At 45.5% G+C, this 17,492-nt stretch overlaps 1 protein-coding gene across 9 annotated transcripts in view; it reads left to right on the forward strand.

The window, feature by feature from the left end:
- By (focal adhesion protein tensin) overlaps positions 1-14,757 on the forward strand; it is a 140,851-nt gene extending 126,094 nt beyond the window's left edge. For 3 of the 9 annotated variants that reach the window (XM_076386056.1, XM_076386048.1, XM_076386047.1), the window contains 12 exons: positions 2,267-2,550; positions 2,765-3,384; positions 7,516-7,729; positions 7,877-8,068; positions 9,049-9,624; positions 10,412-10,761; positions 11,132-11,221; positions 12,113-12,221; positions 12,383-12,566; positions 12,936-13,301; positions 13,384-13,666; positions 13,845-14,757. In XM_076386056.1, coding sequence (XP_076242171.1) covers positions 2,267-2,550; positions 2,765-3,384; positions 7,516-7,729; positions 7,877-8,068; positions 9,049-9,624; positions 10,412-10,761; positions 11,132-11,221; positions 12,113-12,221; positions 12,383-12,566; positions 12,936-13,301; positions 13,384-13,666; positions 13,845-14,004 — 3,428 coding nt within the window. In that variant the 3' untranslated portion in view covers positions 14,005-14,757. The remainder of the gene's footprint in view (positions 1-2,266; positions 2,551-2,764; positions 3,385-7,515; positions 7,730-7,876; positions 8,069-9,048; positions 9,625-10,411; positions 10,762-11,131; positions 11,222-12,112; positions 12,222-12,382; positions 12,567-12,935; positions 13,302-13,383; positions 13,667-13,844) is intronic. The other 6 variants (XM_076386049.1, XM_076386054.1, XM_076386051.1 and 3 more) reach the window with 4 other exon arrangements.
- Positions 14,758-17,492: the final 2,735 nt, after the last annotated feature.

The following is a 17,492-nucleotide window of genomic DNA, read 5'->3' on the forward strand; positions in this document are numbered from 1 at the left end:
ACACTATCCAAAACCCCTGAATTTAGCCTCCAGCAGGTTTGGTTCTCCGAAGAAATTCGGGGTGGTCCCGTCGTAGGTGGTCAACCCAATTCAAAGTACCAGATACTTCGTCTTCATTCGAAAAAAGCTCTCCAAAAAATCCACCAAAGTGTAATATTCCAAAAGCTGTACAATTTAACCCTCGATTCAATTTATACCAGTGAACAATATTGCCTTTCATTTCATTGACTCAAAGTACACAAAGTAGTACAAAATCCAAAGTTCACGCGTCATCAATATTATTACGAGACTTCGTAAGCACAGACATCATACTGGGCACGTGACACAGATGCAAATAAGCGTGAGTGAAGTCCAGTGACCCGTAACACTGTAACCGAAAGACCGAAACGCCTCACGGCGTCAAAGTGCTAGGTTCCACTCAGAGACGTCTGGAACAACACTTTTCTTCTCCCGCTAAAAGCGTTCCTCATGAAATTAATCTCTGCTGTGTAGACGCAGCAACTAGCCAGGGTACTTATTCAGCGGGCAGAGTGGCACGATTGCAAGAAAAAGGCATCAGCGTTAATAACAGCTGCTTGCCTTATCGCGTTTCGCAAATATTCTCTTCAAGATTTACCGCGTCGTTAGGTTTTCACGCTCAACGCGTATTCGACGACCACGTTCCCGATACCCAGCGCCATTTAGATTCTCTCTTCATCGGCCCGTGAAGGAGGCTGTACGCGCTAGCAATAATATCTGCTCGATCTCGATCGAACGGTAACACGCTGCTCCTTCTCGAGTGTTTGCGTTCGTGCGCGGGTGTTAAACGCAGTCCATCCACCAGCCGCTGGATTGGCCGTGACTGACCAAGAAGGCTGCTGTTACTTTGAGTTTGCGAATATATTGGCAAGAAACAATGGAATAAGAATGATTTATATCTCCTTCGCGAGATAATGCACAGAGTCTGAAAGCAAGTTAGTTCAAAGTGATAGAAATGGGTTAAATAGTACATATGATAATTGAAATTTATTGGAGACCTTTTGTTCCACTGATATGCAATTCCAATCTGTGAAGCTAGGTTGGAGAACTTGAAATTAGTGACAAAATTATGGAACATCAATTACCTTAGAATAAGAACTTATTCTTCATCCGAATCAATTTCTGAAGATAGGAGCTTGAAAAAGCGAGACCTAAAAGGGTAATTTGTTAAAGCAGGGCGCCTGGTACGTCTCAAATATTCAATTCCCCTCAATTGGCCCAGTGCTACGTTCAGAAGATAAATTTCCCAAGAAATAGGTTTGTCTTCCATACCACCGAGAACAAAATTACGTTGGTTGTCGATCGATTATTCCACGAGCCACTTGGAAATAAGTTTCGCGGAAGATGACAGTCGTGGGAGAATTTTTCCCTTCTGGCTGGATCCAATTTAGCATTTCGATCACGAACTCCTGAAAGATGTATTTTAGCAAGGCGAAAGTGGAAAGGACGTTCCTGGAATGACATTCCTCGCCACGACGCCTCGTCGTGTTCCGTGACAAGGGGATTTCTGGAAATCCAGATGAAAGCCACAATCGCACAGGCACCACTGGCGTTGTCATCGCGCGAATTCCTACCCTGTCGGGTGTGAACTTCGACTTTCCTCGACCTCGGCTCGCGAACAGCCTACCGCAAGGATTACGTCAGTCACGAGCACGTGAATTATTCAAGCGTGACTCGACACCACGGATTAGCGTTAAATTGCCGCGACGTTCTTGAAACAGGGAGGACGATCTATAGATCGGGATGCCTCTTGACCCTCTCGTTGCAATTAGTTCCTCGAGTTTCATCGGTCAACGATTTACAGCCGATTGTTTCCTCTCTAACGAGACGCTTTGTTCTTTGGCGCTTGCAGGGAATTATAGGAACTGTAATTGCAATAAATTTAGGAAGGAGGGAAAGGAATGTTGAAGTAGCTAAATACGGAAGGAGTTATGTCTTGAAGGATTTAAACTCTTGAGATTCCATGTCTTCGGCTTTCTAAGAACTTGGTTACGTATTTGAGTTTCTATGTCCTCGAGTCTGGAAACTTTCAAGTGGCATAGTGTTTCAATTTTTACTCCCAAGTACTTAAATATCCCACTTCTTGAGTCCTTAAATTTCCAGGTTCCTGTATCTCTAAATATCCAAAAGTCTAAGCTTGCAAACTTCAAAGTCCCAGAAATCTCCAATTAATTCTTAAACGTGATATTTGCATATGTACTGTAGAATAATTGAAAGAGCCTAACCTGATCATGGAATTTTTTTTTAGAAGGACGGGAAACTCCATTATCACCACCACCACCCTCGAGTTCCTCCGTGCAGACATCACCTCGTGGCTTAGGTTACACTTGCGGTCCCATAGATGGATCCTTGTACGCTGTGGTACACCAGGGTGCTGCCGGTGGTGCCCGTGGCTCACCATTGACAGTTTCCATGGATAGCGGCATCAGCAGTGCTCCACCACAACGACCTAGTCCACCCGAGCCAGAACCAGAGAACCAGGCTCATGGTGATCTTGATAAGCTTCTGCATGATATGATGCTTACAGTTGAGGTGAGTTGCAAAATTTCATTTACTCATTCCCTATACTAATATTCGAGCCCTTGTACTCTGATCTTACATCCTTTGAATTACCCTTAAATATGTAGTTAATCCATTCCAAGTCGCATCGCTTAGTCAGCCCTTATTTGAAGAGCTAGTCCCTTTCAGAAATACCAGCGATTCGAAAGACAATGAAAAAGTCTATTTCTGTTGGTTGTGTCCACAGTCAATGCCAGATCCTCCGACAGAGGACTACAGAGCCGAGAGAAGTGAGAAGATGTACGTTCAAGAGACCCGCAGCTACAGCAGTCACCCAAGCAGCCATCCTCCGTCAACCTACTCCACATTGAAGGACTCCTACAGAAGCTACAGTGCGGGGAAGGACTCCAGTCCACTCTACACTACTTGCAGCAACTACAGCACTTTGAAGAACGAGTACAGAGAGCCTGTCAAGCTCGAGCATCGAAGAGAAGAGTTCGAGTATCGCTCGTCACCTGAGAGAAAGATCTCCGAGTCCTCCACCGAGTCGTACAGGAAGCAAACCGACTCTTTCTCACCGCCTGGGAACATCGATTATATTGACGAGGACATCCCTTATCACGCAAGGCAGACCAGTCAACCGTTTTCGTACGGCGCCACTTCGGACATGATCAAACACCAGAAACTGTCGTCGCCTTCTCTGGTGAGGAAGGCCTCTGTGCGAGGTACTGCGCCAATGGTCGACTTTGAGGATATCCTCGGAGAGAACTCGAGAAGACCCATTAGTCCTTTGAGCCCCAACACACCCGATCCTCCGCCCGAGTTCGCTAATGGGCCTGTGAAGAGCAGCTCTGACCATGTCGACGGGTGAGTTCACACTGTTAATTGGTACTTGCGAGGTCGAGTAGTTTTGGAGTATTTTAATTACACGAGGTGTGAGTGGAATATTGTGATATGCAAGCAACAGTGCTTGACAACAGGAAATTTGAAGGGCTAGAGAAAATCAGGAATGATAACACAGTGTTCGACGCTTCGTTCGAGTGTTCTGAATGTGTCTGACCTGGGACTCATTCTACTGGCGACGCGCGCCAGCCAAGTCAGGCGCAGCGATGTCAGTAGAATAAGCCAAGTCAGACATACTTCCCTCGCATGCCAGTTTCTACAGCGAATGACTTATGGATTTCTATCTTCCCCACCACATTGCAGTCTCCTTCTACAGACTCTCCTACATTATTTTTACTACAAGGCTTCCTATCTATCCCCTCATTATCATAACTCAATCACTTCGAATAATTCTAAACCGTCTCCCCTATTTATACCTCTCAGACTGATTACCGCGATGCCCTTTTTCTGGCACCGTTCCCGCCGAAGTTACCGTCAACGTCACCCGCTGTAACAAATCCCGTAATTAAATGCTCAGACTGTCTAATAATACGTCGAGGGATGCGTGGTCGTACCGAAAAGCAGAGTTTCATCACGCTCGATATATCGCTGTGGCTGGCGTACATTGTGAAACGCCAGAGATTAGTGGGCTTTCCGCGATACCTGCCGTGAAAATCGGGAAAAGCGAAGGGGGGGATCGGTTGGCAGAGCTTCCAGACGAGCGTCGACCGCTCGTGTCGCAACGCGTCCTCCGAAACAGGCGCCGCAAAAGAGCGGCGAGCGAGCAGTGGCAGGCGAGGGAGAAAAGGCGCTGGAAGTCGACGAGGGACAATTAATAAATCGTCTACCCATACGGGGACACGATTACGGCACTCGCCGCGAGTTTCTGCCGCGAATGGTGAACGCGGTCGTCGTGAGTCATTGTCGTCCGCGATGCAAGTGGAAAGAGGAAAGTCGGCTGACCGCCAGTAGATGCGTCCAGACGGGCACAGACGCGGGAGCACGACGAGTGGTATCGCGTGATGAAATACGAGGTCCGTGGCTGGCTGGTGGGTACCGTGAGCAACCGTTGTCAGCGCGCTAATTTGTTACTCTACAGCGTTGCAGTGGTTTTATGGGAGACGGAGTTCAGAGCAGTGAGAGCATTCGAGGATTTCGGGTTTTCGGGGCTTGAGAGACTGGAGGGGTCGAGCTTTCAGGATTTCAGCTTTCGAGATCGAGATTTGAAGGATGTAGGATTTAGGGAATTGAGGCCTTGAGACTTGGACCTGGGGAATTTAGGGCTTTGCAGGTTGAGATATTTGGAGCGCTGGAATTTAGACTTTGAAATTAGGAGGTCGGTCATTTGGGGATTTGGGAATATGAGAGTCGAGGAAATTGGAGATGAGAGTGATTTGGAATCCAGGAATTTAGTCTATTCTTTTCTAGAATGAGTATTAACCCAAGTGTCTACTTTCTACAAATCCCTGACAAATCTTTTCAAAAATTCTCCATCACTTCCCATTCCCGAAGATCCCAGACACTAGTTCCCCCAGATCAAGTTGCTAAAGATTTACACTCCCCGCTTGAAATACCTTCCGCCACGCGTGATTGTATCAATCTGAAGTGCCGGTTGATCGCGACCGCTCGTAATTCGGTCGCTCAACCCGTCGAAACCTTATCTGAATGAAGGAGAAAGCAGGGGTCCACGGGTTTAACAAGTTTGTTAACCGTGTAGGCTCCTTGAACCGAGTTCGTCGAACCCCGCAAGCGGCGTCGTCGCTAAAATACGAGCTGTTTTGTGTATCGAGTCGCCAGGGCCGAAAGTCCGTGAAAATAAACGCGTCGGCTGGCCGAGCCGCAGCCTGCGAAACCGCTGGTTTCGCCCGGATATTTATGAAAAACCGCGGCCCGCTACGATGGAGAAACAGGCGACGTTTATGGTCGAAGAGGTCGACAGACGTTTGGCAGGTCTGCTTTCTCAGCCGCAAAGAACTTCTCCTTTCGGGGCTTCTCGTCGTTCGTTCCTTGTCTCGGTTCTCGGTCTTCAGGTTCTGCCCTAGCTCCATCTACGGTCTCCGTTTCTCGGGAAACAATCGTTGAAAATGCCGAACAGTAACTGTAGTCTCGCCGAAACGGTACAAAGCCTTACCTAAAATTTCGAGAAGCCATTGCCAGCGGGTTTACTGTTGCCATCCCGTTCAGAAAACTTTCCGACGGATTCCTCCGTTGGAATTCGAAGGATTCCCCGCGGTGATGTCGCGAGAAAAACTCTCCGCCGTTCCGCGGGGAGGAAAGTGGAGGAGAGGAGTCTACTATTTCTGGGCCCTGCTCGCCCTCTGACATAATTATAAATATAGAACGGGCGAGACGCGCTAAATCGGCCGCCACGAGTTCACCCCTTCCACCTCAGCTCGCGTTCATTCTTCGGCTTCCTCGTAATCCCCCGTTCGTCCAACCGTATTTCGTTCCATGGCAATTTTTCCGTTTCCGCGACGGAGTCCCGGGGAGCTCGGATGCGGAAGTCGTTCGCGGCGAGAGCACAAAGGCGGGGCTGGCAAAGCTCGTACAATTTTCCCTGGCCAACTCGTATTTCCGTCGTCCTTGCCGAGGACCCGAGACGACTTTCTTTCTCTTGGAAGATGTTGCGCTGGTCCGGGGAAATTGCTTGGCAGACTACTTAGATGAAGCCAGAATAGCCCTCGAGGAGGGTGTAATTCATTTTGGACAGCAGAATTGTCTAGGTGGAAGTCAGGACAATAGGGCAATTCAGAATACGGTGTACTGGATGATTGGACATTGTTGAATGTGATGATAGAATTGGAAAACTTTGTTAAATATCAGTCTTTATTTCAGTATTTGTTTTTAGGAGCTGCTTTAAATTCATTCTTATCTGCAGCAATTTTCAATGCTTCAGAATAAGTTCACTTTCACGATCCCCATCAATCACTGCCGAACGTCAGATATTTTATAGTACCTAGCCTACAAGAACCAAAGCTGTCGAAACTATAACAACAGACCATATAAAACAAAATGCTGTGAGTCACAACTTAGGCTTCAAAACCATCACCACCAAACAGCACTCTGTCCAATACAAGAAAATTGGTCTCAGGATATTCTCCAATACCTCAGCTTCTGTCGTCCTAAAATCTAAGAGAAACCATTCAGCCGCTGTTTTCCTTTGTATTCGCGCTTTCGAGGGAAAGTATCGATCCCATGTAGACCCAAATACTGAAGCTCAATTCCATATCTATTTTCGCTCCCCCGTCCCCGAAACATTTCGATTGCGGTCGTTTCGGTGCTCGCAGTATTACCAGGGGCGCGGCCCTATTCCAGTAGGACCGAGTTCATAAATTTCGTTAGTCGTAAACAAAATCGAGAGAGCGTAATCGCTGCGATCCATTTATCACGATCCAGACCGCGAAAGCGAAACACAGAGCCGATGGCCCGAGGCGACCTCGTCGATCAGAATGCAATTATCCAGGATCTATCGTGGTAGGAGGTCCCGATTCTGGCCCCCTTCCGACTGCAACCGTGACGGGCCGGTTTGTTGCCGCTTCTAACGAGGCTTTGTTACCCGAGTCGCGCGTCTCGCGTTCCTACCCCTCGTGAAAGTGGCTTCTCGTATTTTCATCTGCTCGCGAGTAACCCGAGTCGGCGTTAGACCCGCGAAAGCGAGAAGTCACGAGGTATCGGGATGAAAACAGCTGCTCCACGGAGACAGGAGATTCTTATCCGCGACAGGTGATAGAGAATCACGTGCTGGATCCTCGATCATTCTCCTTTTCCTTTGCACAGTGTCGCTTTTTCTGCGGTAAACATTTCTGTTTCCTAGGAACGATAATAAAAGGCAAGGCTTGAGTTCCTGAAGGGAAATCAATTTTCGTGTCTGTGTTGCTTAGGAGTACTAGAAAAGGGTGATTCAAAATTGCAGGGAAGTCGAATGGGACTAATAACAGGCGCTGAAGTGCTTCGCTTTGAAACGCTGAATTGAATCTGAAGTTCCTATTTAGAGCGTTCCCTTTTACCATTCACTTGTCACTTTCCTGCGAGAAGGAGATTGATTAAAGGCGCAAACGATCGTGAAAGTTCCGAAGTGAGACGGAAAAGTTTCACCTTGCTCCCTGCTGTTGGCAGATTATCGTGGCTGAGGCAGCAGCAATTGAAGCTCGCCGCGAGAAGGGACGAAAGGAACCCGGGGAAACTTTGGCGCCAAGAGACCGGAAATCGCGTGATCGGCGAACTGAGAAGCTTGCAAAGAGGAAGGCTGAGGCATGACGGGTACGCGAGCGACTCCGCTGTTCTGGATGACGACGACGAAACTTGGACGGCACATTCAACTTCTGGACAGGTGAGATGGAGAATGTAGATGACGTTTCTGGATCCCTTTTAATCGAATCCTTAGAATAGCGTCTTGAATTATATACAATTATTCCGTGTCTCCAATTTCAAGATTTCACCAACCTTTACATATGAAATGAATCTGAAATATGTCTAGACGCAATCGAGACCAGTCCCTTACACCTCAGCGCCAGCGAGTCCTCTGCTTCCGCAACGATCGAGCAGCCGGAAGTACAACGGAACTGTGGGCACGGGCACCTTAGGAAGGCCACGAGCGGAAAGTGTGAACGAGCGTGCCTTCATGTCGGTGAAACGAGCCTACGACTATCGCAAATACAGCGACAGTCAGGTAAGTCGAGAAAAAACAGCAGAGCCTGTCTTACTGTTAGCTCTCGGTTGGAATCGATCGTGCTTACAGAGAAAACAGTCTTCAAGCCCAGGGTGTTCTCTTATGAATGTTTATTAAATCTTTCGAATGGTTGGAAAAACATCGCTAAGTTATTAGAAGGAGGATTAGCTGAAGTATCGGGCTACTTAAAGTAATTGTCGATAATAAGGATAATAAAATAGAAACGATCGATTCCGGCTTGCACCGATGAGACAGTGGTAGCACGAACTCTACAATTTAGTCCCTCGTAGACGGCGACTGTAAAAGCAACTCCTGCGGTGCCGTGTTTTATGGTTATGACCCACAGTTAGATCCTAAGCAGCAAGAAATGGCCCTTTAGACCGTAGATCGCAATGAGGATCACGTAGTTATGGTCGGAGTACAGCTTAACCCTTTCTTCTGCCTTCCTGTTCAACCGATTATTATGGCAAGTGTTGTGTGCCATCCCTCAGAGGGTGGTACAGTGGAAAGTAGAACGATAACGGATGAAAAAGTTTATTTCATGTACAACTCTTCATTTTTTAAAAATCGTTCTGTAAAAAGTTCGCTGAACCAACACTGCAATCAGTAAAATTCACGCACCTTCGCGCACAATTTTTTTGAAACGAAATTCCATCCACGAAAATAGTACACGACGTTTTTGGTCCACTATTTTCATAGAGATAAAAATACTTTCCACTGTGCTGCGTGATACATTAAAAAGATTACATAAAAAACCAAGGCAAAAGTTCACCATTTTTTACTCACTCACTGTTCACATAGAATTCCACCCCCGATTTTAAATTCACGATTGTAAATAATTGTAAAAAGTTAATATCATTACCAAATTAATTGACTAACGAGGAGTTCCGATGATGGTTCGCGAAAAACACGCTGGCAGCACGGAAAGGATTAAAGGCCTCGAGCTCCCTTTAGCATGAAGCGCTTCGCTTGCTTTTCAGAGTCCCCCATCATCTCCCCGCTCAGCCTTAGCAACCGCGCAACCCTTAGGGTTAGCAATGCAGCAATCAGCAACGTTCATTAGCATGGAAAAGCCTCAGCCGCCGCGGCCGGAGTCGCGCAGCGACAGTTTCGCTCGCGCTGACGCTTTGCTGCGCGAGCACCGTCAGCAACAGCAGCAACTGACCACCAGCAACGCTGTCGTTGACCATATGGAGCAGAAGCAATCACAGGATTTCGCTCGAAACTCGCGGCCAGAGTCGCGAAACAGAGTGATAGCTTATCAGAGCTGCAGCAGGACCACGAGCAGCAACAGGAGCACCGATCACGTGGACGCAGGGTTGCTGGCTATGGTTGACCAGCAACCGAGCAACCAAGTCAACAGTGATCCTCTCGTGAGCCTCATTCAGTCACTGGCAGAAATTTCACCTGTTCGATCGCCCTCATCTGTGACTAACAAGACCGAGAACGATCATCCTCCAGCAACCACGACGCAATCGACGAGCAACAACGTTGCTAACGCCACCACTAATTGCTCCCCTAACCAGTCGCCCAAAGCATGGCAGAATTGCGTCCAGGTTTGTCCCGGCTACGAAGCCTACCCCTACAGGAACCGTACATTGGCGGTTTGAATTGCACAGTATTTTATTATTCCACTTGTTTTTTGCGTTTATTAGCGTGTGCACGAGGATTATGGAATATATGGAGGATTGTGTTAGTGGTTAGTATTGATTGAGGGTGTTTCAGAACTGTGGGTGTAAAATACAGTAGTTAAAGAAGCTTATGTTGGAAGAGAGGGAGAGTTGGTACAAGTAGAATTAATTGCACAAAACTACGTACATTTACTGGATATTACTATTGAAGTACTATTTCAACACAGAGTTAGCAAATATTGTATGCATGATTTGTTATGCGGTATTCGTACTGTACGTGAAATATCGGTTTTAGTATACAGGATGATTCAACATTGTAGATCAAGAAGTATAGGTCAATAAAAGCAAAAATATTTAATAAAAATATAAAACAGAGGTATTCTATATTTTTCAACTTATTCAGTAAGAAGCTGTGCATCTTTAAAAAAATTAATCTATGAATTTCTTGACGAGTTCAATCGTTCCGCTAAATTTTCACCTACAGTTTAGAACCACCCTCATATTTGTACCATATTCCCGCAATATTCTGACTAGAATTCGCAACCACTTCCTTGTGTACATGTCTCCAAAGTCAGCATTGTGTGTACAGTTCAAGTATCGCTTGTCACGCCTCGCTTCAAACTTATAGATCAAGTAGAAGTGTGCAGCATTCCTCAATCAACGCTTAACAAGCGACAAGATTTCTACAAACAGTTTTAATAAAAATTCACAGTCGCACAATGACTCGGCGTCATCGTGGACCGAGAGGAGCGTCAGTCCCGGAAGTGCTGTGGTCGGCAGCGCCTCGAGACCACAGACTCCAGCGTTTCCGGTGCACCCTCGAACACCATACGTCAATAATTCATCGCCGACAGTAACCTTTGCCGCCGATCGCACCTACTCCACGTCGAACACCAGCTACAACATTAACAATAACAACAACAACGTGAACAACATCGACATAGGCGGCAACAACAACAACAATGTAGGAAACTACGGCAGCGAACGAACGATCTACATCGAAGAACGAAGAGAAGTCTCGAAGGAGGCGGGACTTCCCCCCAAGAGTCCGACAACACAGAGGTAAGAGACAATTCGTCACTGTACTTTTATTTTTTTACTGTAAAATTTGAGATTTGTGATACAGAATCTTCTCGCTTATAAGCTTAGTTCATTTAGTATGAGAGACACTTAAGTTATTTTGGAAATAATTTTAGCGAGAAGGTACTGTATCTGAAGTTACGTCTCAACAGAGATAAGACGAGATATGCCATGATCTACTTTCCTCTTGAGTTACTCAAAATTCGATCGCTATAAGTGAATTCTAATTAATCATATGCAAGTACTGATGATATTTTAATTCTGCTCGCGATTGCTGAGACACTCTGATTAGTGTTTCACCAAGTGACACCCTCGGAGCAATGACAGTGACGTCTGATATTCGTGATTCTAGACGATTGAGTTTCCCGGCAAGCGGGCCACTTAAACAAACGCATAACAAACGATGGCCGCTCACTAACCAATCGGCGTCGTTCGACTATAGGTAATATATGATTGAAAGGCATTGGAGCGCGTGGAATTTGCGAATTCTCGCGCCAGAACGATATGACCGATCGACGCGCGTCGATCACCGGGATGCGTCTCGTGAATGTTTAATGTCGTGCCACTAACCGTGTGTGTTGGTACACTTCGACTGCAACCGCATCGTACCGAGAAAAAGAATTGCTTATTGTGTCTTATTTGTACCTGGAATGTTTGAAAGCGGTTAAAAATAAAAGAAAGCGGAATGAAAGCATTCCATGGAAAACGGTCGATGCAGTTGCACCACTTTGCAGCAGTATTGAGACATGAGCGAAGAATCGAGGACACGTAATCGTCGTGTGTGTATTGCACCTGTCGAACTAACAAAAGCTCGAGCTTCTTGCATCGTGTACCATCCTAGAAAGCATACTGCCATGCAACGAGTCTGCAAGCATCATCAACACGAAGTTAATAGGGAATTCAAATTAAATATTATTTAGCAGAGAGACATAAGCTGGAGGAATCATTTCACAGCAAACGATAATCACTGATTAACATCATAAATAATATATTATGCAGTCAATGAGAATTATTTTTTATAAATCTTATGTATATAGATGTGTATGAAATGTGCATTGCCATTACGTAACGAAATGTAATTCACACTTGAATCACGCGATCACAATTCTCTGTTTCACTCTCTGTGCTCCCTGTGTCAATTTCTTCCCTCTGCCTCCCTCGATCTTTCTGTCGATTCTTGTATGTACCACGTTTCCGATGTTTTCTCACGGCCGTATACCACTTTGCACGAGTCACCTGACAAACACACGTACACATGCGCGTCTGCCTGCACGGAAAACGATCCACCGTCGAAACGTTCTTTATAACGACAAGTCTGATTGCTTCCTTGTAGCAAGGACCGATCCGTTTCTCCGATAAACGAGTCGACGATGCCACAGTCGCAAACCATCTCGCGCAGCCCTGGCACTCCGACTCACATCGAATTCGCACAGAGTCCAAAGGTACGTGGAATCTAATAAATAGGATGGGAAGTATTTGGAAAATTAAGCCATTACAGAAATGAGATTCGTTTGAGAGTCTTTTAATGTCGTAGATATCATTCAATTACTTTACTAGAATATTTCAGTTCTCGGGGTTGAAATATTCTGTAATGATGTTTCAGAGTGCCGCGTCGTACACCTCCATAAACAGTGGCGGCCAGTCGTCCCCTCAGGTCCAGTATTACGGTTCAAGACGGTCGAGTGTTCACTCGAACACGGAGCCTCAGGAAGTAGCCGATGCCAATGTTAAATTTGTGCGCGACACGAGCAGGATCTGGTATAAGCCAAACATATCTAGGGAGCAAGGTATGTGTCTTACTGTACAGGATGTGTAATGATGGGTGTCAGAAATGTTAAGAGTGATTCTATACTCCAAAATAAGGCAGAAATAAAGAATGATAAAATTACGTTTAAAGCATCGTTTCTAAGTTATTAGTTATTAAAGATGCTCCTAAAGTGTCCGTGAAACGTGTCTGACTTGAGCACTCATTCTACTTCCAGCGTGGCTGCCACATATCACGGTCTACTGTTAAGTAGAATAGGTCCGTAGAAAGAGTCAGATCAGACACATATCATACCTACTGTAGAATACAATTTCTGACACCTGTGAGCACAGCATCTAATAAATTAGATGAAGTATAATCCTTAATTAACTATATTGCTTATACCTTGCAGCAATCTCAATGCTGAAGGACGCAGCGCCAGGAACATTCGTCGTCCGAGACAGTAACTCCTTCCCAGGAGCCTTTGGGCTTGCCCTGAAAGTAGCAACCCCGCCCCCAGGAGCGCCAAGCAGCCCCAGGGATCCTTCCAGCGAGTTGGTCAGGCACTTTTTGATCGAGCCGACCTCTAGGGGCGTTAGACTGAAGGGATGTGCCAATGAACCAGTCTTCAGCTCGCTATCAGCGCTAGTTTACCAGCACAGCTTGATGGCGATGGCTCTACCTTGCCAGCTGCTGCTTCCTGAACCAGAAGCTGCGGCCAGGGCCCTCGATTCACCTGGGGCTAACTCTGCCCAGCAGTGGCTTGCACAGGGTGCAGGTGGGTCATCAAAAATGCAAGGATTATTAGTTCCTTTTCTGTGTAAGCATTATTTTCTATGAGTGTTTATAATTTCTTACAGCTTGCAACGTCTTGTACCTCTTCACCATGGATACTGAGTCTCTGACTGGTCCCCAAGCGATTAAGAAAGCAGTCACTAGCATGTTCGAGCAGAAACCGCTGCCCACTGCGACCATCGTTCACTTTAAGGTCTCCTCGCAGGGAATCACGCTGACAGATAACGCGAGGAAGCTGTTCTTCCGAAGACATTATCCCACGAACAATATCAGTTATTGTGGCATGGATACTGAGGAACGCACTTGGGACTTCGCTAGTGAGGACACTGGACGACCAGTCAGCGCCCAGTAAGTTTCTTATTTTTACAAAAATGTATCCAGTTTGTTGGGTCTCGTGTACTTAATTTGCAATATTACAGTATAAATATAAATATCTAGAGATTGAGATCCAGGAAAGCTAATCTATAATTTTAGAAAGTTCTTATCATTTTTGTTCCCATTCTTACAAAAGTAATTCCTTTTTCAGTCGATGCTTCGGGTTTGTAGCAAGAAAGCCCGCTCACAAATCGGACAATCAGTGCCATGTGTTCGCTGAATTGGAACCAGAGCAACCAGCGGTGGCCATCGTGAACTTCGTCAATAAAGTCCTCATGGGCAACTCGATGTCTAAGGCCAACATCGTCTAAACCATCGCACCCATCATTTTCCAAGTCTCTGAGACTCAAATAATACATATACGGTACATCATCCCCAAGCTCAGATGACGAATGATTAAAATGGAAGTGGTTCATTGGCAATGAACGATTCCAGCACCATAATCAAGGGGAAGATCGATTCCTCGAACCCAGGATTCCACCGAGGAGAAAAGCGATCGAGAGACCCTAATTGGTCCTCGTAATCATCAGTCTTCATGCATTTCGTGAACGTAGAATCGAGTCAGTAGAGCATGAACGTTCTTATCAGTATACATAGCAATTATCGGTAGGGAACGAGCGAAAGAAGAAACTCGAATCCATCCTCGCGTCAGTGATTATATGCACGCTAGAAAAGAGAATGTTGTTATTGGCGATCGTTACTGTTGGCAGTTACATTAGCGAGTAGTAAAGTAATATAAACGAAGCTCGGAGCAAAGTACGATGGCGCCATGTAACCTGACAGACACGAAACTTACAGGATCTTCCAATGAAAGTTTTCTTCCATGAAATCGCGAGTTCAGTAACCCGATCGTTTTACGTTCCACGAAAGAGCACCTTCTTCACCCCCATAATTTTCTACGAATTTTTCTAACCCAGATCGTTCATAATAGCGAAACGTTCGACAGATTCTCAGCTAAAATCACCCGAGGTCAGCACGTTTAGTTCCCTCGGAGCTGGAGCAGCTTCAACGAAGTTACAGAATGCAACGTTATACTTTGCTTCCACGGCGACAACAATTACACAAACGAATATGCACGCGAACGATAGCTGGTAGTCATAGTTGACAAGTATCGACCGTTGCTCTTCGCGTCCCGAAGGGTATCGCGCATTCGAGGCGAGAGAATCGCGGAGGAAGTACACGTACAGAGGATCGTGTACTCGTGTAGCTACCAATGCGCGAGCGATAGTTGAAAACTCCATGTACGTTGTATCGTCGTTATACTTGGGACTCTCGAGTAATGTTTATCGAAAATATGTTGCGTCGTTGTGCGAGGGGGTGACATTCTATAAATAACTGTAAATAGAGTTGACGGGAGACAGTGAGGTAACGCCTAGAGGAAGAGAACCACGGCGTTCTCCGAATAAAAGGAACCGAAGGAGAGCAGCTCGAATCGATGCGATTCGAGGACGTCAACGAGACGGAACACATAAACGATACTCGAAGAGGAGTAGCGTATCCAAAACGAAGCATCACACAAACACGTGGTTTTCTTTCATGACCCCCATCCTCCCCAGTAGGTTCTTGCCATTATTCGTCCTCCTGAGCGACCTCTTTCGTTCCTGCATTGGTCAAATTGACGAGGGAGGATCCCTTCGAGGAGGACGACGATAAACAGTCAATTATCACGAAAGAATGTTACATGTAATTACGACAATACCGCGGCACGGGAGGTCTACGAGGAGTCAGTCGTATCCTCGTCGTCGCAGCTTTCTCTTCCCCTCTCCTTGTTTTCTTCGATATCAAAGGGAAGATCGGTCGGGGCACAACGTTTCCTTCCCTTCGTCACTCCTTGGATTATAACAGAAGAGTGTAAGTGGTGAATGAAGGGAAGGGGGATCGTTGTCAGACACTGTGCTAGTCAAAATTCGATGTGGCAGGAATGACACTCGACAGGCAAGAATTCGACGAGATAGACCTCGGTTTCTCGCGTGAAGGGCCGAAAAACCGTCCGACCTTTCTTCCCCCTATCTCTGTTCTATGGTTTTCTGTTCGCGGCCGTGCCACCGCGGCGATCGTTGTCTCGTCTTATATATGTTTCATTTCGTACACGTGGAAACCCGACTAACAGAGTAATTATTAATTTAACACCAGTCATTATATAAGATTTATTAATTATTATTACTTATTTACGCTCTATTATTACGTACGTTCACGCAATAATTGTATCGACGCGTACCGGAACGGTATGCAATTATAGTTGTAACAATAATAAACCATATTCGCAGCGTAACGCTAGTCTGTGCTCCTTTTGATCACCACAGGTCATTATCGTTCAAATATCGGGGGGCAAAACCAACGTGGCCTACTTCTGTGAGCATTCTTTGGTCGAACAGAACTGGGTCGTGATTCTTCTGCACCGTTTGACTCCCATTCTTTCTAAATATTTTTACCTAGATAATAGTTTTGCCTTTTCACGGAAAGTGGAATACTGCAATGAAACAAAACCTGAGGACGGTTTCCTCTGATCGCTCTACACGGGTCATGCAACATCGCATTCTCTGCGACGAAAGGAAAAGTCGACAGGAAATTATGCGACTCTTTTTGCGCGGTTATTTTCTCGCTGATTTTCCGAAGAGAAACGAAGCGTATGAACATGATGCACAGTAAGTAACAGATCATCACGATTACCGTTAACGGATCGGAACTATGATGTGAAGAAAAGTGGCGGTGTGCTTGCTATTGGCTGCGGTTCTTTGCGTGACAGAACGTCGTGTTTTACTTAAACGAGATTCACTGAATTGTTGACGAGATGGATGAAAACCCGTCATCTATCTTCTGGCGCTTAAGAAATTAAAGCCTTTTGGTATTTAGGGTTGCAGGATATATTTCAATATGTTCCCAGGATTAATTAAATATTTAATGTGGATCTAGCTTGTAATTGATTCATGTCTCAGTTGGACCTAATCTAAATTTAAATCAGAGGTAAGGCCCTGTGAAGAAGTGATTACTATCGAGAATACAAATTCTACTTGCTCATATCTGGTAAACAAATTAGCATGATGCATAAGCTAATATTAAAACTGTTTTATGGGGCGTTTACGGATATTCTACAAAGCCAAAGAATATTTTATTGCGAATTTTTTAGCACGCTTAAGCATTCCCGTAACCTGTTAGTTCATTTAAATTTATAGGAATTTAAAATTCCTATCACTATCTCTTCATAATATTTCAAAGAAAGACATGGAAAATATCTTACAAAAATAGATACGCGAAATTTCCTCACAAGAAACGTAGACTGGTATTTCGAAGCTAAGGAAACATTCTGTTGTTCCTGTCTGACAGACCCAGAACATTCTACTGAATATATCAGTCCCATAGAAACACTTCACTGTAATTATCTGCCACTCTCAAATTGCAAGAAATCAGTCCCATATTTCTTCCCCAACTCTCTCCTCGTAAAATTATCAATTTATTCAATATCTATCGTTCTCGTACTCGAAAAGCTCCAACTATAATTGACATAAAATTATCCCGACAGTCCTAGCACTCAGGAAAACAGAATTACATTTCATTAACCTCGTGTCCTTCCGAGCTACTGGTTCCGCGAAGCCTACGAGCTAAGAAGGAACCCGAGTACTAAATACTACACACTATACTGAAATCCCGTAAGGCGGGCCTGTGGGGCAAACCAGTGAAACTGTCTTTTTTCACGTACGCTTACGAGCATCAAGTACAGCGGAACTGGTTGCGGCTCGGACCTCGAGAACAGTCAACAAGGAGTCTCCGTGACGATCGCACATCCTGGCCTGATCCAGGC

The sequence above is a fragment of the Calliopsis andreniformis genome, chromosome 9 (genome assembly GCF_051401765.1).
Source record: "Calliopsis andreniformis isolate RMS-2024a chromosome 9, iyCalAndr_principal, whole genome shotgun sequence".
In the NCBI taxonomy this organism is placed as follows: Eukaryota; Metazoa; Arthropoda; class Insecta; order Hymenoptera; family Andrenidae; genus Calliopsis; species Calliopsis andreniformis.